Consider the following 24,961-nt stretch of genomic DNA (forward strand, 5'->3'; position numbering starts at 1 on the left):
GTGCAATGGTGTCCTGCTTAGTTTGGCCCCAGGGCTAGTGAAGGATCACACTTGTGTGTAACCTAATCCTAACTGTTCTTTTCTTAACTTCAGAAAAACCTACTTCTGGTGGGGCAATAAGAGAAGGGGCTTCACATATCCACCTAACGTTTTCACCTTTCTTAAATCACCCCGCAAATGTTTCTTCTTGCTGAGTCTCAAAATGCAGAGCAAAGAACAATGTTCAACTACCAGAGTGGAGGCTCGGATTGGAACAGGGAACTAACTGACTGGCAGGGAAAGTGTTAAGCACTGCTCAGCCCCCCCCCCCCATTTTCTCAGTCCTGATCACTCCACCAGAAGCAGCAGCTTCATTTTCAGATGAGGTGAAACTGCCATGATGTGCCTGTAATGCTCAGCATGGCTTGAAGAATTTAAGGGCAGAGCATCCAGACGTCTTGGACCACAACTCCCATCAGCCCCAACCAGCATGGCCAATGGGCAGGAATGATGGAAACTGTAGCCAGACTACACCTGGCTGTCCCCCACCCTGCCTGGGAGGAACAAAGATTGCAGCAGACCTCTTTGGTGGGTCCCCAGCCACTGCCCCCCCCCCGGATCCAGCCAAACAAAGGAAAACACTAACAGCTCTAATTAACGTCCGACCCGTTGAAAATCTGTATCTGTGTCCCAGCCAAGCATCGCGAGTGATGCTCAGATCACTTCTAAATGTGAATGCAGTAGAGAGAGCAGAGGCAGGCCATTTCTGTGCAGAAGCTGCACCCCGATCCAAGTGGCTCTCAAAAGCAATTTACAGCTGCAGCAAATTTTACAATCACTTGTGAAAACACCTCAAGCGTGATAAAATCCCTTAATAGTGCAGTAAGTGAGAAAATAGTATTTTTGTAAGCTTTCCATCGTATTATCCGTTGTGATTACACAAGTGACATTATCGGCAGTGTTTGTGGCTGTCTTGATAGCCCAGACAACCAAACTAGCACTTACGTGGCTGAAATGGAGTTATCGTAATACATATTTTCCTTAATGTAGTGCAGGTGGAACTTGGGGGAATCTGATTTATTTCCCACTAGGGCATCAGCACTTTACCAGGAGCTGGAACAGAGAGGCCTCTCTAGATCTGATGGAGCTGCTGGGTGGCCACAGCTGACCATCTAAGGACAAGAAGCTCCCTTAGATCAAGCCAGGTCCCTGATCCACCTCGCCAAGCCTCAGCCACTCCAACTGGCAACAGATCTCAGAGGCGTCATCAGGTGAGAGACTTCCTTTGGTCCTGTGACCTGGTGTCTATTCTCACCCGGGACACCTCAAATTGATGCCAGGATCATGTGCATGCAAAGCACATGCTCTACCCCCGAGGAGACGTGTGCGTGCGTGGGGATATTGCAGCCCATAAATCTAAGTGGGTTTCAATCCAGAACCAGTAGACAGTCCTCAAAACAAGGGAAATCATTCCATTTGTTAGCCTGGATTGTGAACCGGGGACCAGCCCCCTGCTCATTTTGAAGCCTGGGGCGGAAAATCCACAGGGTGCACCCAGTACATGGAGAAGTTCTCCTGCACAAGCCCCATCAAAAAGAATATGAGATGTGCAAGAGACTCACCATCCTCTTGTACACCTCACAGCGACTTCCAATGAGGAAGAGCTTCTTATTGGATTGTGCCCCAGGGGTCAGCTCTGTTCTCTTCCCCTTTGCCAGCCGAATGGCACCTGCCCAACCTTGTTCCACCTGCAGGGCAATCCGCTGGCGCAGGGGGAGCCAGTCCTTATATTAAAACACCCACCTTCCCCAAAGGCATTTAGTGTCACTCGTTCGTACGGAAAGGAGGTCCCTGGTGCTCAGCTGGCTCCTGGGTCAGATCCTTGCCCAAGAAATCCCACACCCTTCTCCAAGGGCTTCTTGGCAGCCGAGACAGCTTGTCTGCTTTAAAGTCCAGAGCAATTTCCGTCAGAGATTAATAGTGGCAATTGGATCAAGCATCCAAAAAACCAGTCCAACCTCCCGTTCCGCAGGTTCCCTGCTTCAGCAAGGGATCAGCACTCTCCCCAGTGCACACCAGTATTTCTGAAAGTGACCTGCTGTGCACTAGAAAGCAGTCCATGGGAAACTTCCACGCATGGGCCTGACGTGGCTTGGGACGTTTGCGCTGTGAAGTGACTGGCATTCAGTGGCAAGCACCCTCTCTGTCCCAAAGGGAGCATTTAAAAGGACAGACTATCTTGGTTATATCCTTGGATTCGTGGCCGGGAGGAGGGTTGTCTCACAAATCCTCAGAAAGCATTTCCTCACCTTCCCAAGCAAATCCCATGGGGGAAAAACATTCCAGGGTCCTCAGCCTCTCTTTCTCGCCGTCCAAAGAGATGCCACTGTAAGGAGGAGTTTTCCCTGTGGTGGCAAGAGCAGAGGGAGTAGCGGAAGGCAAGAGGAAGAAGAAAAGGAGGAGAAAGGAGGAGGAAGAAGAAGAGGAGGAGGAAGAAGAGCAGGGAGAAGCATCCAGGAGAGGACCTCAAGACTCTGTCTTCTCTTTCTTTTTGCTCTTTTTCAAAAAGGATGGGGCCCGGAATTTCTTTTTCTTCTTTGAAGGAGACTTGGATGGGGAGCCCTCGGGTGACACGGGTCCACTGGTGACCGTCTCTGTTTTGTCCTTAGGGGCGTCGGTGTCTGCGTTGGTGGTCATCTGGCTCATTCCTTTGCTGAGCAGGTCCTCTATGTTTTGATCATCGTCCTTGCCGTTCACCACCACCGTGCCTGGGTCGTCCGCCTTCTGGTCAGCTTCGGCAGGCGCCTGGCCACCGTCCACCTTCTTCCCACCTTTCCAAAAGAAACAAGAAATGAGAGCTGAAGATTCAACCAATGTCGTCTTTGGATTGCACCAGGAGTGATGCAAAACAAGTAGTTCAAGTGCAAGACATAGACGGGAGAGACCTGCTCAGCCAGGAGGCTTACTGGGTGACTGTTATGTACTGAGTTGAATAGGATCCAAACTGCAGCAGTCTGATTGGTCCTAGAACAATAGGATCCAAAAGGCAGCAGTCTGATTGGTCCTAGAACAATAGGATTCAGAATGCAGCAGTCTGATTGGTCCTAGAACAATGCAGCAGTATGATTGGTTGGCAGGAACCACCCAATCATGCTCCAGATAGAAGTGAATCCACAACTTGATTGGCTTACAGTAGAATTCCGGAATTAGCCAATCATGTGCAGCCCATTGTGTAAATAATGTATATAAAGCAGATACTTTGAGGGGACTTTCATTCATTCCTCCTCACCACTATGAGCTGAATAAAGAGCATGAAATCAGTTTGCGACTCTGAGTATATTTCACTGGCGACGAAGGTGGGATCCTGCTGAGCTGACTGCCACACACAGCACCGCAGCACCGCCACCTGCTGCACCGCTGCCTCGCACCGTGTATCCAGGCTTCAGCTCCGGGACACAAGGAACTCAGAATGGCAACCGACAGCAGCTTCTCGCCGTTCAACCCAGCATCTGGAGACTGGGAAGCATACGCCTCCCGTTTCACCTTCCTCCTAGAAGCCAAAGGGGTCACTGATGAAGAAGACGCCAAGAAGAGGGCAATATTCTTCAGCATCTGTGGAGAGGAGACGTTTGAAATCGCCCGGGCTCTCCTTGCGCCTGAAGACGTTGCTACTGTTCCATACAAAACAATAATGGAACAGCTGAAGGGGCACTTTTCGCCACAGCCCTCAGTGGTGGCTCATCGAAATGCCTTCTACGCAAAGCGGCAAGCCCCTGGGGAAACCATAACTGGGTTTGTGACCTCTCTCCACCAAGCTGCCCGGCCTTGCAATCAGATTGGACCGCCTTCACCCCGATAGAGCTCAGGATGAGGTAGTGGTGGGGGAAGGCAGGAAGCCCCGGACCTTCGAGGCCCAGGACCCAGTGTACGCAAAGAATTTTGGGGCAGGCCCTGCATGGGTACCCGCCAGAGTCACCAGGGTCACTGGCCCCGTGTCGTACGAGGTGCTAACAGATGGGGGGCAATGCTGGCGCCGCCACTGCGACCAGATACGGCGATGATTCCCGGAAGAAAACCAGGAGGAGGAGGACAGGTCAGAGGAGTCCCAAGGGAACAGTGGGGCAGTGAGGCCCATAGAGCAGTAGGGGCCAGCAGGAGAGGCAGAATCAAGGACACCGGAACCAGAACCACGACTGAGCGAGCCGGTTGCGCCAGACCAAACAGCCCTATCACAGCCAGCATCCTTGGAACACGAGCCAGAACCTGAACCCCGGACCAGGGAACACCCCAGGCCGCAACGCACATGTAGGCCGCCGGCGTACCTTGAGGACTATGAATGCGACCTCCCGGGCAGGACTGGAACTTAGAGGGGAGGGGTGTTATGTACTGAGTTGAATAGGATCCAAACTGCAGCAGTCTGATTGGTCCTAGAACAATAGGATCCAAAAGGCAGCAGTCTGATTGGTCCTAGAACAATGCAGCAGTATGATTGGTTGGCAGGAACCACCCAATCATGCTCCAGATAGAAGTGAATCCACAACCTGATTGGCTTGCAGTAGAATTCCCTGAATTAGCCAATCATGTGCAGCCCATTGTGTAAATAATGTATATAAAGCAGATACTTTGAGGGGACTTTCATTCATTCCTCCTCACCACTATGAGCTGAATAAAGAGCATGTAATCACTTTGCGACTCTGAGTATATTTCACAGAGTTTCAGGATCCGTCCCCAAAAGCTCCAGTTAAACAGGGTCTTGGCTAAGCATGGTTAGGAAAAGCCTCCGCCAGAATCTCTGTCTAGAGAGGGGCAGCCAAACTGCTGGCTGGGGTTCCCTTTGGATTTCTTTTAACCCATTTCAAAACAGCTGCTCTGGTTGACAGTTCGTTCCGGGGCCCCATTTAAGCTGCTTACATTAGTGTTTAAAGCCCTAAATGTCTCAGACCCCAAATAACTGAAAGACTTCCTTCCTTCCCTACAGTCCCCCTTGGGTGCTATGATAGGCAGAGGGGGGCCTCCTGGCAGCTTGTCTGCCCTCGGAGGCTTGGTGGCCCAGGAGGAGAGGGCTTTCTTTCTGGTGGCCCCCAGAGGTGTGTCTGGCACTATCATTTAACAGTTGCCCGAGAATGTTGAAGATGCACCTCTTTATTCTGGCTTCTGACACTTGAGGTGTAAGTTTTTAGGACCCACCATTGCTTTGTGATTGTAAGTTGTTTGGAACAGTTTTTAATATTAAGGTTTCAGTGTTGTAACCCACCCTGGGACCTTAGTCTGAGTGATGGGTAAATAATAATAACAATAATATAGCAGGAATGGGGGACCTGTGGCAACCATCGTTGTAGTTTGGCCTGCAGCCTCTCTGAATTGCCCCTGCCTCCGTTTCTGATTCCACTCAGGGGAAGGGAAGGAGGCTTTAATAGAGGACTGCAGCCTACATTTGTACTGGGGAGATGTAATAAATTTGTACTGAACAGAACTGAATGTTGGACTTTGTTGCAGCTCTCATCATTGTTAAGACTTTTCCTAATGGGTTGATGGAGCAGGCCCACCCTGGAGCAGTATAGAAACCTCTCTATGGTTGGAGAGGGCTCCCCGACATCATATGCGGTCTGCTGATTAATTTTCTTTGCAATACATTGTGTTTTTGTGGCATATTGCAAAAATATTTAGTGTAACATGTAGTACAGAATATGTACAAGAAGTGGTGTAGCATAAGAGATCCAGGAACAGACCAGAAAGCCCCTTCTTCTCCACCCCCCTCGTTCAGCCCGGACACTGAGGTTCAGCACCAAGGGCCTTCTGGCGGTTCCCTCACTGTGAGAAGCAAAGTTACAGGGAACCAGCTAGTGGCGCCCGCCCTGTGGAACGCCCTCCCATCAGATGTCAAAGAAATAAACAACTATATGGCAGCCCTGTTTAGGGAAGTTCGTAATGACTGATGTATTTTTAATCTTTTGCTGGAAGCTGCACAGAGTGGCTGGGGAAATCCAGCCAGATGGGGGGGGGGGTAGAAATATTAGTATTATTAGTATTAGTATTAGTATTAGTAGTATTATATTCAAATCTCACATGCGCTGGGAACTTTCTAGGTTCCTTTAGTGCTTGCCACCATCCCTAAGCCTGAACCCCATGCCATCTGCAATATACCTAACCCCTACCTGTGGGGTTGCTGTAAGGGTTATAGATAATGTACACCCATAGATTGCACTTGGAACACTTTAAGGCTCTGTTTAACACCTATATGCTATTAAACATCTATAGGAAAGAACTAGAGGGCTTAATCTGAAGAGGCTGTATGGGCTGCACAAAGGCCAATAAGCTGAGGAAGGATCTTGGTAAGATGGAAGCTGTGTGGGTAAGGGTTCCTGGATCTGAGAAATCCCTAGATGGCCTGTTCCAAACCAGGCAGCCTTCCCCCGAAAGGAACAGATGTGCAGCTTGGACCGCAGCTCACTGGGCAAGCAGAAGACCCCAGGTTCAGTCCTCAATGGCAGCTCCTGATAGGGCTGGGAGAGACTCCTGCTTGAAATCCTGGGCAGCTGCTGCCAGTCAGTGCAGGCAGTAGTGAGCTTGATGGGCCAGCAGTTTGACTCAGTATAAGGCACGTTCCTGTCTTCCTCTGTTCCTAGATTCCAAACTCTCGACAGAGACTCACGTGGCCTCCACGGCTAGGAGTCCCTATGCCCAGCCCTAGCAGGCCCTCCTACCGCCCTGTGGAGACTAGCCTACCCACGGTAGTTCATGCTTTGCTAACCTGCTGCTTGGATTACTGCTGTGCGCTCCCTTGAAAAGTGGGGCAGAATCCTGCTGCGCGTACAGTAGGGTCTGATTACACTGATCACGAAAGCATTGCAGTGTCTGCAGCAGGACCAGTTCAAGATGGCGGCACTTGGACCCAGCTGCTTGAAGAAGCGGCTCTTCTATTTCTGCAGCCCCGGCCAGCCCCAGGCTTTTGCAAACTGCAGGAGAGGCTCTTCTCAGTGGCAGCACTCCAAGTGTGGAACTCTCTTCCTCTTGAGACCAGCTTGTCCCTCCCCATCCCAATGTTCATTCAGGCATCCACTCAAGGGCTCTGCTCAGGCAGGCCTTTGGAGCAGGCACCATTTGGATAAGGACATGATGGTTCTTGCTGTACAAAGTATTTCAGTAGTTATTTATGTGCTCATTTACAGCCCACCTTTTCTTCCAAGCAGCTCAAGGTGGTGTGGGTGGTTCTCCCTCTCCCCGTTTCATACTCACAACAACCCTGTGGGGTAGGTTAGGCTGAGGGGGTAGTGATTGGCCCAAGGTCATGCCCAGTGAGCTTCATGGCTGAGCTGGGATTCGAACCCGGTTCTCCCAGGTCAGATTCCAACACTAACCACTGCACCACTGCTGGCTCTCCAAAGGAACGGCAGTCATTATGCATTGTAGTTCTAACTTTTGCTAATGTTACAGTTTTATTGTTAGCCATTCTTAACAATAAAAAAGTTATTTATTTTAATACAGTAGTAATATAATAATAATAAGAATTGCATTTTGGTGAGGAAGCAATATTAGTTACTGGCGTTTGTTTTCTTGAATGCACCTTATTCATTCTCTCCATCCCCTCACTCCCAATCGTATTGTCACCCATCTGTTCTAGCCCTTTATTATTGTTTCACACACACCCCTGTGCCCCTTTCTGCAGAACAACCCCGTGAGGTAGGTCAGGATGAGAGACAGAGACTGGCCCCAAGGTCACTGAAATATACTCAGAGTCGCAAAGTGATTTCATGCTCTTTATTCAGCTCATAGTGGTGAGGAGGAATGAATGAAAGTCCCCTCAAAGTATCTGCTTTATATACATTATTTACACAATGGGCTGCACATGATTGGCTAATTCCGGAATTCTACTGTAAGCCAATCAGGTTGTGGATTCACTTCTATCTGGAGCATGATTGGGTGGTTCCTGCCAACCAATCATACTGCTGCATTGTTCCAGGACCAATCAGACTGCTGCATTCTGAATCCTATTGTTCTAAGACCAATCAGACTGCTGCCTTTTGGATCCTATTGTTCTAGGACCAATCAGACTGCTGCAGTTTGGATCCTATTCAACTCAGTACATAACACCCCTCCCCTCTAAGTTCCAGCGGTGCGGCAGGTGGTGGTGCTGCGGTGCTGTGTGTGGCAGTCAGCTCAGCGGGATCCCACCTTCGTCGCCAGTGAAATATACTCAGAGTCGCAAAGTGATTTCATGCTCTTTATTCAGCTCATAGTGGTGAGGAGGAATGAATGAAAGTCCCCTCAAAGTATCTGCTTTATATACATTATTTACACAATGGGCTGCACATGATTGGCTAATTCCAGAATTCTACTGTAAGCCAATCAGGTTGTGGATTCACTTCTATCTGGAAGTGAATTGGGTGGTTCCTGCCAACCAGTCATACTGCTGCATTGTTCTAGGACCAATCAGACTGCTGCATTCTGAATCCTATTGTTCTAAGACCAATCAGACTGCTGCATTCTGAATCCTATTGTTCTAGGACCAATCAGACTGCTGCCTTTTGGATCCTATTCAACTCAGTACATAACACTCTGCTTGCAAAGCGGATGGTCTGCCACTGCCCTGTGGGTCCTCTTGGCATCATGCAACTGAGTCCATGTTTTAAACACGTTTGCAGCTCCAAAAATGAAAGGGTTGCTCAGCCCTGAGATGCTGAAACGGAGGCTGGATTGAGGACCCCGTCCCTCCCCCTGGGAGCAGCTGAAAATTGAGAAAACAGCCTCTCTATACTTACTAAAGTGACAAGTATTCAGAATCAGAGGGAACTCCTTTGATGAGAGCAACACATGGAAAGAGAAAGGAGACAGTGTGGAGACAAGCACACCAAACACAACGAGGCACAAATGAGACAATGCAGGGGAGGGGGAAGCAACAACACTGCACCCCCCCAATAGCCACAAGAAGCCATGCCCCTCTCGGATCAGGGCCACACTTCCCCTACACCCTTGAATAGGGCTGGGCATCACATCCTGGGGAGGGTAAGATTTCATAGCATCACAAAATTGTAGAGTGGAAGGTTCCCCAGGGGTCATCTAGTCCAACCCCCTGCCATGCAGGAATTACAGCGAAAGAATCCCTGGCAGGTGGCCACCCAAGGATGGAGGGTCCACCAGAGCAGGGCCAGGAGGGAAGGCAGGCCTTAATTCTCCCCCTGCCAGTAGCTGCTAGAATTAGCTAGCTGCTGCACATCTTGTTATCTTACAGGCACCAGGGGGTGGACCTTTTCCGCTGTGCCGCCCAGCCTTCAGGAGTTGCACCCCACCCCTCGATAAGACATCATCTGGGAATCTTTTAAGGCTCTCTTGTTCACCCAAGCATTTGCTAGAAATTAGTGCAGAGGAAACAGATGTACCAGGCCCAGTTAGCAGGGACCCCCGGCTGAAATTCCATTATAAAGAAACAAAAAAGAAGCAAGTCTCATATCTCCTAGACTCAGGTATGAAGCAAAAGGTATGGGTCTCTTCTAAGCGGTTTTTGTGGGATGAGCTAGCCTGGCGGCTCCTGCCTTTCAGTGTTTTTAGCCACCGCCATTTCTCCAATCCTATTAAAAGCATCTAATCCAGTAGCCACCAGCTCATCTTGTTGCTGTGAGTTCCAAAGCCTAACCTTTCATGGTGTGAAGAAGCAGGTGCTTGACAGAGCGCTGCAAAGGCTTCCCTTACCTTCTGAAGTCTTGGGCGGGCTTTTTAATGGAGGCTTGGCTGGGCTCTGGACTGTGGGGTCTGCAGTCGACTCCAAAGGGGCCGTCACCTCTTCCTCCAGGCTTGTGTCTTTCTCACCTGGGAGGAGATGGGAATACAATGGAAGAAAGCATGTCTCAGGATGCCTGGATGTCCACAAGGATGGAGCAAATCCCCCCATCTCACTGTTTCTAAACTGTTTCGGACACAGAGCTGAAGGAGACTGCCAGGTATCCTCCTTGCTCCTTTGCAAGGAGAAGGAGGTCTTTCAATCCCCCAGTACAGGGAGTTCAAAGGGAGGCGTCACAACTTGCTGGGGGCTGTGGTCATCAGCACAGGGGTCCAAAATCATGTGCAGCCAAGGCAACATTTCAGGTGGCTCACCTACTACCGAGCTGGGTTTGAGGTCCTTGTATTAACTTACAAAGCCCTGAACATCTTAGGTCCAGGGTATCTCAGGGATCCTGAGGCCCTAGATCCCAGCTCAGTCACTGCAGGAGCATTGATGGTTGTTCCTGGCGTTGGTAAGGCTCCTTTGACAACAGCAAGTAACTGAGCCTTTAGTGCCATCAGTCCAGTCCTGTGGAACTTCCTGCCACTAGGGGATGAGTTTATGGAACCAAGGGAGCGGTGGCCTTGAAAAGAGTTGGAAGCCACTGCCCTAGGGATGAGCTATTTTTCACTCTGTGATGACTATATAATAGGATAGGTATTATAATACATAATTCTCTCTCTCCAGGGTCAGAGCAAGGCAGTGGACTTTGGACTGTGAGCAGGAGAGTCCTGTTATAGGATGGGGAGGGGTTGGTTTGGATGTCATCTCTGGGTCCCCTCCAAGTCTGTGGTGCTATGTCTGTGAGATGGGATTCTGTAGTAATAAACAACTCATGTGGTAAAAAATAAATGTGGAAAAAATAAAATTCTTCCCCATCCCTGTGGCTCTAGCACACCACCTACAAATTCCTTGGAACCATCCATATCCCATCCTTCCCAACTAATGCTGCTTTCTTGTCCCTCTCAGCTGATGACACAGCATTCATCTCCCCAGAGTGTTTAGGTGGCCCCTATTTTATCAAGTGTCGTTAGTTGCTAATACCAAAGCAAGTGCTGTGGTCTTTCAGCCCACTCAAGTTTCTAGTTCTCAGCCGCAACCAGCCCCTGTGCTCCTGAACCATGATATTTACCATCGAGACCCAGTTTCTTTCTTTCCACTTCCTTCTTGTACTCCTCCAGCTCCTGGTCTGTCAGCTGACTGAAAGGGTTTGGCGGCTCTGGCTCCGGAGGAACCTCGTTGTGGGATACATCCTTTATTTCTCCGTCTGCCAAGTGACTCTCTGTAGACTGCATTGGGAGACAAGAACGAGGTAAATGGGGGGGGGGGCTGCAGGCAGCACCATGGAGGCTGGAAAGCAGAAAGGTGCTCTGGGCCCACGGATCAATCCTATCATGCTTCAGTCCCACCCTTTCTCAGCGGCTGCTCCCAACCTTTGGAACTCCCTTCCTAGTGAAGCTAGACTGGCTCCCTCCTCGTGGTCCTTCTGCCAGCAGGTGAATACCAGTTTATACCGAGAGGGAAGGGAAGGGCTTTTAATAGCACCGTCCTGTTTTTATTATTTGTATTTTAATAGATTTGTCTTTTTACATTGTTTAAATTCTATTGGGGTTTAATTACTTTTTAACAATGTTTTCAGCATTTTAAAAATTTTTTACCTGTGCTTTAATTTGTGCAAGCCATCTTGAGTCCTGGCCCATGAAAAAGGTGGAACATTGATGATGGTCTAAACCTCCAGTGAGATCAGGAAAGCCCCACCCCTCCATTATTTGAAATGAGCTTAAGCGGTCTAAGCGCTGGGATTCAGCCAAGGAGCCCATGAAGGACTTCCGCTAGTGCAACTGGACTTCCTCCTGCTATCCTCCTCCATGCACAGACAATTGGCTCTTTGGGGGTCCGGAGACACCCCAGAACTGCAGGGAGGCGGTGGTGGTGAAGAGGACAGATAGTTGCATCAGGCAAGCAGGAATGCTTGCACAAACAGAGCGATCTGCTTAGCGCTACTTTGAATCCCCGCCTCCCAGTTGTCTATAGAATAAATAAGTAAAATATGCCTGTTCTCATAATAGCCTGGTGAGATCAATGCGGTAGAGAAATGGTGCGTGATTTGGGGTCTCCATCCCAGTGACACTTATGGCACTGGAACCAGCCTCCTCCAGTTGACAGCCATTGGGGGGCAGTGGCTAGATGATCCTCCCAACTTTACAATTCAGTGATGCTATGATTCTCTTCCAGGACATTCCCTGCGGGTTTTTACCCCGGGAGGCTCCCTGAATGACAAGTACCGGGCTCCTGCTTTTCTCTGCTATCACGCTGGCGAGCAACTGGGACTGGGGTCCGGCTGATTTCACGTCCTGGCGGTTTTGTTCTCTAATCTGCAAGTGGAAATGAAGGAAAAGAGGAGAAAGTTTGTGGTCTGTGGGATTGAAGCAATGCCCCTGAAGAAGAGAAAGCAACACGCAAAGTTTCTTGGTGCCGTCAGGGGCTGTGGATCAGGACCAGGCTCCCTGTTACCAGCACTAATGGGATACCTGGCTGCAGTTCTGACCTAGTCCAGCGCATTGCAGCGGGTAGGACGAGGTGACTTCCAACCCTACAATTCTGTGACTCTACACGGCATTACACCAGCTCTCCCCATTGTATTTCTGTTAGGGAGAGAGGCTGCGGGGATTCTTCCCCAATACACAATTCTCAGGATTATTTTGGGGATGGCATAGCAACGGAGACGATACCAACAGAGATGGAAAGTGTCCAAAGAGCAAATGGGAAGGAGGCGGCTGTACCTTATTCCTCATTTCCAGAACTTCTTGTGGATCTGTGTAGAGAGGCACAAATTGGTTTGGGTTTTCAATTCGGATCGGTGTTCCACTGCTGGTTTTCTCCACCTCGTCTGCTTTCATCCACTGGGCAGCATGAAAAGTCAAGGGCAAATTGTAAGGGCAAAGGGAGGTCTCTTAAGGGTGGAGAAAGGGCACAGAGGGATTCCTTAGCTGGGATTCTGGCATTGCAAGGGGTTGGACTGGATGATCCTTGGGGTCCCTTCCAACTTCGCAAATGATCTGCAAAGCTGAGAGGCAGGATGGGATTTGGGGCTTCTGAATTCAAACTGATCAGTCAGCTTTTGTATCCACACTGAGAAAGAGCCCAGATATGTAAGGCTACAGACATTCAGGTTCCTAATTCAGCAAGAAGAGCTTTTCAGATCATTGTGACCCCCATCTTCTCTTGCTCACCTCACTGTGTGGGCCCTGCTGTCATGTGACTAGTCCTCATGAACTGTATAATCTGCCACTACTCAAGGTCACAACTCTTATTACCTATTTCCTGATTGTCACTGAAAACAGAAACGTATGTCCTCTGATTTTCTGAATAGTCCAAGGCAGAAATTTTCTTGAAATGAGTTAAATGGCCTGACTGAATTAAAACAGCTTTTTGAATCTTTAAACTCTCCCCCACGGTGAATATGTTTCATCCTCCTATACCAGCCAGTGGCTGCTACTGGGGGTGGGGCAACGGACGGACCTGGAGGAGTAACCTCAGCGCAAGAGGACAGAAGTTTGTCACACAAATAATGGGACTCAGAAAAGGGCAACCAAAATTATCAAGGGGGTTACTGACTCCCCTGTGAAGAAAAGTTGCAGTATTGGGGACTTTTTAGTGTAGGGAAAAGGTGAGCATGACAGAAGTTTATAAAATAGTGCATGGATAGAGAGCAAGTTTTTATCCTTCTGTCATAACATTAATGAAGCTGAATTTAGAACAGAGAAAAGAAAGTCCTTTTTCACCCAGCACAGTTAAACTATGGAACTGTAGGCGCTGTAACGCTCCAAAGGCACACTCCTCCACTGTCGCCTGAGATAGATGTCAACCAACCAACCAATTGTCCCCTAAATTTCTGCTGTAGCCAATTGGATGGGGGAAGAGGGCCCTGCCTTTCTTTCAGCATGGAAAATGGTGGCCACGTCCCTTATGTGGACGATTTTGCAGGGACAAGAGGCAGTGAATGGTGTTCTCCTTACGGTGGTTTTGGTTCTGCTGGCGCTGCCTTGGCTTTCTTCGGCCACATTCACCCGCAGATAAGTGTTAGGTGTGTTCAGCCAGCGGGTCTTCTCCTTCTGCTGCTTCTGGGCATGCTGCCGGAGAGTTGAGATGGGAGCTACGTCCTCCTCAAACACAAAGGCTGTGACCGTGGCTGGGATCTCCACCTCACTCTTGTGCTTGGTCTTCTCCTGGACAAACGGATAGCGGTAGGCGTAGCCGGTCCGGTAGCCCTAGGAAGGACAAAGAGGCTTCCCTGAAGGCTCCCCTGCATGCTGACACAGAGGCAAAAGCTGAAGCTGCGAGGCCACTTGCCTTCTGCACAGAAACTACCTGCTGATGTAGAGCAGGATTTTCAATCCCCCAAACCCACCCAAGTTTCTGGCCCTGGTGGCTGTTGGCATGCATGAAAAACATTTGTATTTTTACTATCTTAGAGATTACCACGTTTCCTATCAGTAACATCTACCAAGAGTCAACTGATAGCAGTTCTGATTTATGGGTTAATCATAAGCTAATGTGATTCCTTAATGGGATCTGGCAGCTTGCAAATGCTCAGCTTGAAGTTATAAAATGGTAACCATCCATTGTTAGACAATTTCGGCAGATGGCATCCAGGAACTCATTGAATTAAGTTGGGGAAAGGTTTGCTAAAGCCAGGGTGGGGAACCTCCGTGGCCCTCAAGTCACTCTATGTGGCCCTTGGGTTTCTCCCCCCCCCCCGCTGTGCCTTCTTTGCTTTGCCCTCTCCTGGAGTGCTTTTGCCCTGGAGTGTGGGGATGTCAAAGCCAGCCTGCTTACAGACTCATTGTTAAAACCATGTTTATGAATGACCATCTTACTCGGCTCCGAGTGATCGCCAAAGAAGAAGACTGTTCCAAGGTAACATCTGCATCAATTTCTCTGCCCATTTTTGCCTCTGGCCCCACCCACCGCTGGCATGTGGGTCCCAGAAGGTTCCCCAGAAGGAAACGCATCCCTCAGGTGGGAAGAGGCTCCTGTGCACTAGACAGAGAAAGTGAGGATGGGACACATGTCCAGGAAAATGGGCGCTGTGGCATCTGCGCTTGCAAACGCACCAGGTTGTCGAGCATCCTCATCAGAGCCTCAAACTCATGCTCCCCCAGCCGGCTCTTCTGCATGGGTCCAAAGGTGCTGCCGGCCCATCGGACAGAGCCAACGTCATGGGGCCGGTGCTTCTCTCGCTCCAGGACTATCAGATTCTCTGCTCCGCCGGCACTGGACAAGGCGGAGACCTGGAAAGATGCAAACCACAAGAGAGGCCATTTATCCACATGTGGTGTCCAAGCAAAATAGCTGAGCGCCAAGAGAATATCTGGAGATCAAAAAGTGCAGGGGAGAACCAGTTGGGGGCCAGTTTGTTGCAGCCCCAGCAGGAGCCCAAGGGTGCAGGGGGGGGGCAAGACAGTAGCATCCTTTGGTCATCAAGGAAGTGTGGAAGAAGCCCATGCATTGCCACCCTTCCACCTGCAGACGGCGCTCATGCGCTGGGCCTTGGCACATGGCTGACCTAGTTTTTTCCAGCTGAAGAAGTAGGCTGATGCTCAGAGGGGCAGACAATGGCACTGAGCATCAAAGGCAGGAATTGCAGGAAGTCCAACCTGCCTCCTCCCCCCCCACCCTGCCTGGGGTTGCAGAGCTTATTAGTTCCTGACAAGGGTGGGCAGAGCCAGAAAGACAGAGAAGAGGGCTGGGGAATACTTTTGCCTTTTGGGGATAACATTTTTAAAGCCCCAGAAGAGGAAATAGCTGATGAAGCCCACCTGTGTAAATAATAATACAATTGATTAGTTTATGGATTATGAAGCTTGACGTTCTATTCTTTAACTTTCTGCCTATGCAAAAAAGTAAAGGTAAAGGTACCCCTGCCCGAAGGCCAGTCGTGTCCGACTCTAGGGTTGCATGCTCATCTCGCTCTAGAGGCCGTGAGCCGGCACCGTCCGCAGACACTTCCGGGTCACGTGGCCAGCGTGACAAAGCTGCAGCTGGCGAGCCGGCACCAGCGCAGCACACGGAAATGCCATTTACCTTCCCACTATAAAGCGGTCCCTGTTTATCTACTTGCACTTAGGGGTGCTTTCGAACTGCTAGGTGGGCAGGAGCTGGGACCGAAAGACGGGAGCTCACCCCGCCGTGGGGATTTGAACCACCGACCATACGATCAGCAAGTCCTAGGCACTGAGGTTTTACCCACAGCGCCACCCGCGTCCCCCCACCAAAAAACAAAAAACATTACCAAATAAATCAGGTGCGATACTCTCCCTGATGCTTTTCAATATCTTTCTGCGCCCCCTCACTCAGCTTGTCCGGAGTTTTGGGCTGGGCTGCCATCAGTATGCTGATGACACCCAACTCTATCTGTTGATGGATGGCCATCCTGACTCGGCCCCAGACACACTGATCAGATGTCTGGAAGCTGTGGCTGGATGGTTACGTGGGAGCCGGTTGAAGTTAAATCCTTCGAAGACAGAGGTCCTTTGGCTGGGACGGGACGATATGGGGTTGGGGGGGGGCAACTCCCATCTCTTGCGGGGGCGCAATTAGTGCCAGCACCGTCCGTTAAGAGTTTGGGTGTAATCTTTGACACCACCCTTTCCATGGAGGCGCAGATTGCAGCTATAACAAAGGTGGCATTTTTTCATCTCTGCCAAGCTAAGCAGTTGGCTCCTTACCTCTCTCGCCCTGATCCGGCCACTGTGATCCACGTGACGGTCACCTCCAGACTGGATTATTGTAACTCGCTCTACGTGGGGCTGCCCTTGAGACTGACCCAGAAACTCCAGCGGGTGCAGAATGCTGCGGCGAGACTCCTTACGGGGTCCTCGCTGCGAGATCACATTCACCCGGTGCTATACCAGCTGCACTGGCTCCCGGTGGAGTACAGGGTCAGGTTTAAGGTGCTGGTTTTAACCTTTAAAGCCCTATACGGCCTAGGACCCTCGTACCTACGGGACCGCCTCTCCTGGTATGTCCCACGGAGGACCTTACGGTCTTTAAACAAAAACACCTTGGAGGTCCCGGGCCACAGAGAGGTTAGGCTGGCCTCAACCAGAGCCAGGGCTTTTTTGGCTGTGGCCCCGATCTGGTGAAACGCTCTGTCACAAGAGACTAGGGCCCTGTGGGACTTGACATCTTTCCGCAGGGTCTGCAAGACAGAGTTGTTCCACCAGGCCTTTGGCCAAGGCACAGTCTGACCCCTTCCTTTGGTAATTCTTCACAGAACTCTAGCCCAATGGTTGCCATCAATTTGATTTGAACTGATTTTATAATGAATTGATTTTAGAATGCTGTATTATTTTACTGCTGTTAGCCACTCTGAGCCCAGATTTGGCTGGGTAGGGTGGGATATAAATAATTTATTATTATTATTATTATTAAATTATGCAAAGCAAGAAAATGGGTGCAACTTTTTAATTTTTTTGCGGATCTTAGCAGGAACCAGCTTGGAGGAAGGGATGGGGAGTTTTCTCTTTCTTCTGAGATTCATCAGCATAGGGTGGGGTAGGGATTTTCTTTAGGATCATGACTGGAGCATGGAGGGTTAAACTTCACCCCCCTCCCTGCAGTGGAAATAGTGCCCCTCTTGGCTTAATTGCTAATTTATTTATTCGTTACATTATACCCCACCTTTCCCTGAAGGAGCTCAGAGTGGCATACATAGTTCTCCCCTCCTCATTTTATCATCACAACAACCCTGTGAGGTAGGTTAGGTGACAGGGCCCTGTAATGTTGGGGTTGGTGGGATTTGTAGTCCAAAATGCCTGGAGGGCACCAGGCTGGGGAAGGACAATGTTCAACCAGCATTTCCCATCTTCAAAGGCTCTTACCATACCCAAGCTGCAAATGCGCAGCTGAGCTTGAGAAAAGCAGGCTTTCCTAAAGCGTCCCAGAGAGTTCAGAACAGAAGCGTGATTTTCACTGGGGACTTCACAGCTGCCAGGAACCACCATACTCTGCCAAATTTCACTCTGCAGCATGTTAGGTACACAATGTTCCTTCCATACCACAACTTCTGAAGGAGAAAAACATCATTTCCCCGTGCCTAAAAATTTAATTATTGCAGCTGAAGCTACTAAGATGCTACTTGGTTGCAGCCAGCTAAGATCTACTCAGAGTAGGTGCACCGGAATGAAGGAAACTACATCAGTTATGTCCACTAATTCCATGGGGTCTACTTGGAATGTGGCTAACCTTGGAAATAAACCATTGCTAATTTAACAGGGGTATGTGTGTGTGTGTGTGTGTGTGTGTGTGTCATATGTGTGATGTGTGTGAAGGCACAACCAGATGCCTTCATCTGTTCCAACTGCAGCAAAACAGGTATTCCCCATAACAGTCTCTCGAGTCAGTGCAGGTGCTGCAACCTTCCAACAGTTGGACCTCACCCCCAAAGGCGTCCTCTTCCATTGTTTCCAAGACAGGTGGGAGCCAACCAACATGCGTCAACATATATACTATCAATAGTAACTGATACAAACTATCAATATCAATGGATATTGCTTACTTTAGAATGATTTTAAAATACTGTCACACGAGTATTCTCAGAATGAATTATCTGGGTTGGTTGCCTCCTTGTGAACTTAAATGAACTGGCATTAGACTGACTAGAGTGAGGATGCCCTGATGTGCATTTTTGCTCCTGTGTTGTTACTGTGGCTGCTTACATGGGGAAAGGACATACCGTAGATTCCAGCGTATAAGACAACTTCTTAACCCCGGAAAAGAGGTTAAAAAGTCAGGGGTCATCTTATACGCTGGGTATGGCCTCTGCTCCGTGACGGGAGAGAGCTGCCCGGCGCAGAGCTCGTCCACTGCTGCTTTGGAAGCAGCGGCGGTGGCAGCAGGCTTTGCTCCACGCCTGGTGGCTTTCTCCCGGTGCGGAGCTGCCCAGTGTATTAGGCGACTGGACTTATAAGACGAACCCCCAAATTGAAGCTGCCAATTTGGGGGGGTCGTCTAATACGCCCAGTCGCCTAATACGCCAGAATCTACGGCACACAAATTGAAATAATAATGGTGTCTCTAATGCTGTCAGGGGTCCCTTTACCTTTAATGTTGTCAAGCAGTTGGAGTAGATGACCCTTTGAGTCCCTTCCAACTCAGTAATTATATGATTAGATAAAACGTGCCTGGAGACTAAAAGAAGGGTGTGGGTGGGTGTGCTCTGCTGCTCACCTGCACTTCACAGGCAGCCTGCAAATGGAAGATCTTGTAGAAGGCTTCTTCCACTGTGTCTCCCAAGGCCACCACACCATGATTCCGCAACACTAGAACCTGCCAAGAGAAGGAAGGAGAAAGGGTCAGTAAAAATGGGGAAAGCCATAGGTGCTTCTCAATTCTGTATAATTTTTCACACTGCCTCTTGCCCGAGGATTTCAAAAAGTCTGGCTAAGCCCTACTTCAGAGGTCTAGATCCCAAATGCCAGCTCCTCCACAGTTCCGCATGTCCCACCGTCCCCCCACCAGGGAAACTGGCACTTTACCATTGAATCAGAGCAAACATCAGTCAGGTTTTCTGTGAATTGACGCTTCCTCTGGTTCCGTGTTAAAGAGCAGGTTTTCCTGGGGAAAGTCGTGAGGCAAACAGACAGAAAACCACTTGGACCCCTGCCTGGAATGCATGGGGCAAGCAGAAACCCTCTTGCACCTGGGCTTTCTGGGCACAAAACATTCAAAGTGTGGACAATCCCTAAGGGCTGTCTGACACGCCCCAGTGCCAGAGGACGCTGAAGCCTGAATGCTACATCTCAACCCTCACCTTGCAGGTGGGTCCTAGACACTTCTGCAACTCGATTCTGTCCGCTTCCTCCTCCATCTCCCCATTGAAGTCAAAGTACACCATGTTTCCTGCCAGCAGTGCATCGTGGGAAATGGGCAAGAGGCCGTGCTTCATGGCAGACACCTGGGAAGGAAGAGAGAGCAGAGACAGAGAGGCAAAGATGAGCAGGTAGAGCCATCCCTTGTCTTTCCATCGACGCATCTACACTGTGCCTTGGATGGGCAACAGAGGTGGGCCTGACCTTTGCACCGTAGGTCACATCCCAGGCATGCCAGAGTCAGAGATTTCTCCATCCCCTCTTCCAGGCAAGCGAGAGGCATCCTAGTGCAAGGGCACCTTCCAGCCAGGCAAAAGCACTCGGTGGCAAGAAGGGCCTTTTACCAGCTGCAGTTGCTCCAACAGTTGTGGCCATTTCTGGACTGGGAAAGCCTGGGCACAGTAGTTCACTGCTTACTTCAAGCCTGGATTACTGCAATGCACTCTATGTGGGGCTTCCCTTGTACTTGATACGGAAGTTTCAGTTAATGTGCAATGCTGCAGCATGATTGCTGACAGGATCAAGGCCTTGTCAGCATACAACACCTGCGTTCATAAATCTGCACTGGTTGGCAATTTGCTACCAGGCCAGATTCAAGGTGTGACTATTAGCATATAGAGCCCTTAACAACTTGGGACCTGTTCTATATGTGAGATAGCCTTACCCCGCCTGTGCCCGCTCGACTGCTTTGAATGGAACTGGCAGTGTTACAGGGGCCACATAATACCCACTCCACATCTCTAAGGACGCCATTTTTTAGGGTGGCAGCACTGACACTTTGGAACTCCCTCCCTATTGACATCAGCCTTCACTGTACTCTTTCGGGCGCCTGCTAAAACATTTTTTTGTGGTTTTTTGGTGGTTGCATAGAAGTCATGAGTTTCTGCTCTCCTCCCACCCATCCACAAGCCTGGAATCTAGCCATTTTCTGTCCCTTCCCTTAACACAGGGGTGCCCAAACTTTTTTCAAAGACGGCCAGATTTGATGAAGTGAACATGCATGAGGGCCGACCAGGTTGTTTAGCTTTTTTACGATTTTACCCCAAAGCTGTTGAGCTTTTATTATTATTATTATTTTACCCCAGGAAATAAACCGACCGGTGGGCCGAATTAGGCCATGGAAACGGACTTTGGACATGCCTGCCTTAACACCTTCCAACGCCTTTCACCAACATCCCCTCTGGGCGTTATGAGCCACTACCTGGGGATCTTGCAATGGAGTCAGGCTACTTTCTCAGAGGGAGAAACACCCGGGCTTTATTTGGGGACCTCCTGGCCAGAGGACACAGTCCCCTGCAGTTTTCCCAATGACTGCAAAACAGTGCAAGAGTCCTATATCCATCCAGCTCCTTCAGGGAGGTGGAATCTACCAGCCACTCTACTTAAGGCTTCTTCAGCTGGCTATAGCTCTTTGCAGAGACTACAGCCCCCATAGCTGATTCAGAAGCTGTCCAAGGTCCTGATCTTGACTGAGCCTAGACTTTGACTGGACCATGCCTGATTCCTGGCCATAGAACCAGGTGCAGGGATTCTGTTCCTCTTCCCTGTCTCATTTGTTGCTTTGTGGTTTCCTCTAAACATCTCATTTCTCTTCTCCTGTCACCTCTGTATTGCTGGCGAGGATTGCCCCCTAAAACTCAGAGCCAGTGCATAGTTAAACTGTGGAACTCCCTCCCACAGGAGGCAGTGATGACTTGGAGGCCTTTAAAAGAGGATGGGACAAGTTCATGGAGGAGTAGAGGACTACTGGTGGCTACGAGTCATGGTGGCTGGGCTCTGCCTCCACATTTGGAGGCAGTCGCTGGAAACCACAGGAGGGGAGAGCGCTCTTGAGTTTGAATCCTGCTTGATGCTTTCCCAGTGGTGTCTGGTTGGCCCCTGCGAGGACAAGATGCTGGACTAGATGGGCCTTTGGTCTGATCCAGCAGGCGCTTCTGATGTTCTTATTTGAATAAACTCAAAAGATGCCCTGGTTTACACAATGCCTTCCAGATAGCACTGTTGGGTTCAGTGTTGGGCATCCTGGATACTGTGAAACTGGGGTCCCCCTGACTATCCCTAAGACCTTCTCCCATTCAGAGTCTCCCAGAGTCCCTGCAGTGCACAAGGAGGGATGGAGAGGCCAAGCTGTTCCAAGCTTAATGCTCTTCTATAAATCAGCCTCGGAGCCAGCCCAAATGTCTGGGCAGGAGGCTCTGTCTGCTGTTTCTCGTTGCTCTGTCAGCAAGACGAATGGACAGCGTTCCTTACTGCAGCAGTGGCTGGCGTGTGCAGATGGATGATGCATCTCACGTCTGGTCTGGCTGCATAGATGGCAGAGTGCAGGCTGAACCTACGGGTATCCACTGGGAAGCTGGTGCTGCCTGCCTCCACCACTTCTCCCAGGATGTTCACTTTTACCTGCAGTGCAAAAGAAAAGGTAGAAGCACAGATGGGTGAGACGTTAGGGTGCTGAATTGCACCCTAAAGGTGATGCCTGGATGGCAGCTTCCTTTTGGGGATATAGGGGGTAGGGGACGCAGTCTTTCCCAAACCAGGTGGCAAGCTAGGTTGACATGTGCCATGATAAATACATTTTTTACAATATTCAAGGCTCATGGCAATCCAGCTACAATCCTCTCATGAGGGTGTCTGCCTGCTGCATCTCTGCTTGCTGTATCTTTGTGTGAGTCATTGATCTGCGAGTGCCACCTGGCTGGGCAGAGGAAAGCCCAAGGCAGTAACTTTGCAGAAATACAGAGGACTGGAATCCCGCCCCCCCCCCAAGGACAGACAATTCTTAACCTTACCCATTCTAAGAAGAAATATTTTCAGTCACAAGAGTGACAGGTACTTCCCATTTTAATTCAGACCCAGAGTGTGCCCTTTTATCAGAATTCTGCACTTTCTCATTTTACCCCCTCTCAACCCACACCCGGCCCCAGCAATCCTTTGCACATCAGACAGCAAAATATGATGGTGATTCCTTGGGTTTTATAAGGCTTATATTGCCTCCTCCAACCTCCAGGTATTTTAGTCTCCAATTCCTATCAGCTGACCAAGCCATTTGCCCTCCATGATGCCAAGGGAACTGGGGGCGAAGACGCCTCCCCATGCCTCTCATGATGTGTTGTCTGACCCTCAAGAGAGATGTTGTACTTATTTATTAATAATGCCTTAAGTGTGAAGATGCTCAAACCCTCAAGTTTGAGGAAGAGGGGTCTTGTGTGCTCACCAGGCTAGAAGCTGTAACTTCAGGACAGGAAAGGCCCACAGGGCAAATCAGGAAGTGGTCCTGTTCTTTGCTGACTCTCAGCTGTGAAAGGAAGACAAGAAGAGAATGGTGAGCTCAAATCTTCATTTCCTTGGGTTCCTGTGGCCTCCTTCTTCCCTAGGGAAATTAAGGTCAGAAGGCTCTTCCATTCATTTCATTATTTCCCCCTGAGTCTTCATCCACCTTTAAGACACCATTTATTTCTGCCATTTCTTACTATAAGATCCCAGTATGGCTTATGACAATATAATTTACCGTTATAAAAACAGATAAAACAATTACAGGTATAAAAACAAGTAAAACTGTTCCAGTCAGCTCAGAACAGTGTAAATTATGCCAAAGAGGTGGGTCCCACAAAACAAAAAACAAAACACACCCTAACTGCAAAGGGTGTCAGTATCTGGTGAAACCTATACAATGAAGATGGTAGAACACCTCTGTGGAGAGGGAGGTCCACAGTTTAGTGGCTACCGCAGGGGAAGTCCTCTCCTGAGCTGCCATTTCCCGGGCAGAACATCCAAGAGGGTCAGCAGAGATGGAGACCATCTTTCAGATATTTGGGGCCTAAGCCACTCAGGGCTTTAAATACTGTTACACATCACCACAATCTTTGAGTGTTGAAAGACTGACTCCAGGGGTTCCAGGCACTTACGTTCCTTGGAGTGAAGGTCAGCAGAGACTGTGGTGTCTTTAGGGTGTATGATTTCATTTACAAACATCTACAACCTGAGCATAAGATGGAGGGGCTCACAGCATTAACACCCCAACAGATCTTGCTTCTCTATTAGTCACGGCTTTGGATCCAGCACAGAGCAAGCTGGTCCCTGTGTCTCCAGCTTCCAGCCTGCTTCCAGCTCAGCCCTTTCACACACACTCTGGCTATTGTTTTCTTACCTAGGAGCTGGGTGAGGGGCGTGGAGGAAAGAGGCAGCTTAGCCTGGAGGACCACCTCACTTAGCTGTAGCTTTTACACCCTAGCTCATTCTTTTGGGACAGTTAAGGTCACTGTCTTAAAAAGAAACTTGTCTGACCAGTTCGGCAACCACCTGTTAGATTTTAACCCTCGCTGGGTACAGGAGCCCAAGAATTAGAAGGGACTCAGGGCATCATCCAAACTGACCCCACCAAACACACAACAATATCATTGCAAGGACCTTCTTGGGCCTGAAAACAAACTGGCGCACCGTTGCCTTGAGCCAAAGGGGATAAAGTGGGCATTGACCAAGAAAAAGGAGATTTCAAGGTGCCTTGTTTCCTGGCCACTGAAGGAGCCCCTGAGCAAAGTGGGTGGTGGGTGGCAGGGAAGGGATCCCTCACCGTGACGCAGGTGCTGCTGAGCTGCGCCCAGCCATAGAGATCCAGCAGCCGGTAGACGCTGCTGACTTTGCAACGCATGAGCCTCTCCCCTTTGGCGAAGGACGTCGAGTCAATGCCCTGGAGGTCATTGATGGGGGTCACCGTGGAGAGGTCTGCAGGAGAGAAAGCGCACAGGAGGGGTCAGCTGGTTAAACAAACACAGTCAAGGCATTGCTGGAGCTGGGTGAGACGGTCCATTTGCATGTTCCACCCATGGCTCTGGAAAAGCACATTGCCTCTCACTTTCCTCCATTCCTTGTGGATGATTTAATTTTCTATTTGAAACAGAGGTGGGGAACCTATTTGACGCCACAGGACACATTCTCATCCAGATAGGCCTTGCAGACCAAATTTGACAGGTGGGTGGGAAATTGCTTGATGTCACAATGACGCCAGATTCAAGGAGCCTTGAAGTTCTGAAATCAGGACTTCAAAGCACCATTTAAGGTACTGCTGAAATGAAGACCCCCCCCTCCTGGCTTTAGCAAACGATTATGAATCTGGAAGAACATATGAAGAGCGTTCTGGGTCAGGCCAATGGCCCATCTAGTCCAGCATCCTGTTCTCCCATTGCTGCCTCTGACCATGAAAGCAGAGCAGAACCATTGTGGCTCATAGCGATCATTGTGGCTCATAGCGATATGGCTTTGCCCTGGCCTTTTTTAAAGCCATGCAAGTTGGTGGCCATCACTGCCTCCTGTGGGAGTGAGTTCCATAGTTTAACTCTGTGCAGTGTGAAGG

At 49.6% G+C, this 24,961-nt stretch overlaps 1 protein-coding gene across 3 annotated transcripts in view; it reads right to left on the minus strand.

The window, feature by feature from the left end:
* Nucleotides 1-318: 318 nt before the first annotated feature.
* ADD2 (adducin 2) overlaps nucleotides 319-24,961 on the minus strand; it is a 70,779-nt gene continuing 46,136 nt past the window's right edge. For 2 of the 3 annotated variants that reach the window (XM_083629410.1, XM_083629412.1), the window contains 12 exons: nucleotides 24,182-24,333; nucleotides 22,826-22,906; nucleotides 21,862-22,011; nucleotides 19,554-19,697; nucleotides 18,971-19,069; nucleotides 14,854-15,030; nucleotides 13,756-14,007; nucleotides 12,520-12,639; nucleotides 12,022-12,111; nucleotides 10,869-11,025; nucleotides 9,667-9,783; nucleotides 319-2,810 (listed from right to left, as the gene is read on the minus strand). In XM_083629410.1, coding sequence (XP_083485536.1) covers nucleotides 2,506-2,810; nucleotides 9,667-9,783; nucleotides 10,869-11,025; nucleotides 12,022-12,111; nucleotides 12,520-12,639; nucleotides 13,756-14,007; nucleotides 14,854-15,030; nucleotides 18,971-19,069; nucleotides 19,554-19,697; nucleotides 21,862-22,011; nucleotides 22,826-22,906; nucleotides 24,182-24,333 — 1,844 coding nt within the window. In that variant the 3' untranslated portion in view covers nucleotides 319-2,505. Of the gene's footprint in view, nucleotides 2,811-8,738; nucleotides 8,773-9,666; nucleotides 9,784-10,868; nucleotides 11,026-12,021; nucleotides 12,112-12,519; nucleotides 12,640-13,755; nucleotides 14,008-14,853; nucleotides 15,031-18,970; nucleotides 19,070-19,553; nucleotides 19,698-21,861; nucleotides 22,012-22,825; nucleotides 22,907-24,181; nucleotides 24,334-24,961 lie in introns of all 3 variants that reach the window. The other variant, XM_083629411.1, reaches the window with a different exon arrangement.

Source organism: Podarcis filfolensis (assembly GCF_964270895.1).
Source record: "Podarcis filfolensis genome assembly, chromosome: 8".
Taxonomy (NCBI): Eukaryota; Metazoa; Chordata; class Lepidosauria; order Squamata; family Lacertidae; genus Podarcis; species Podarcis filfolensis.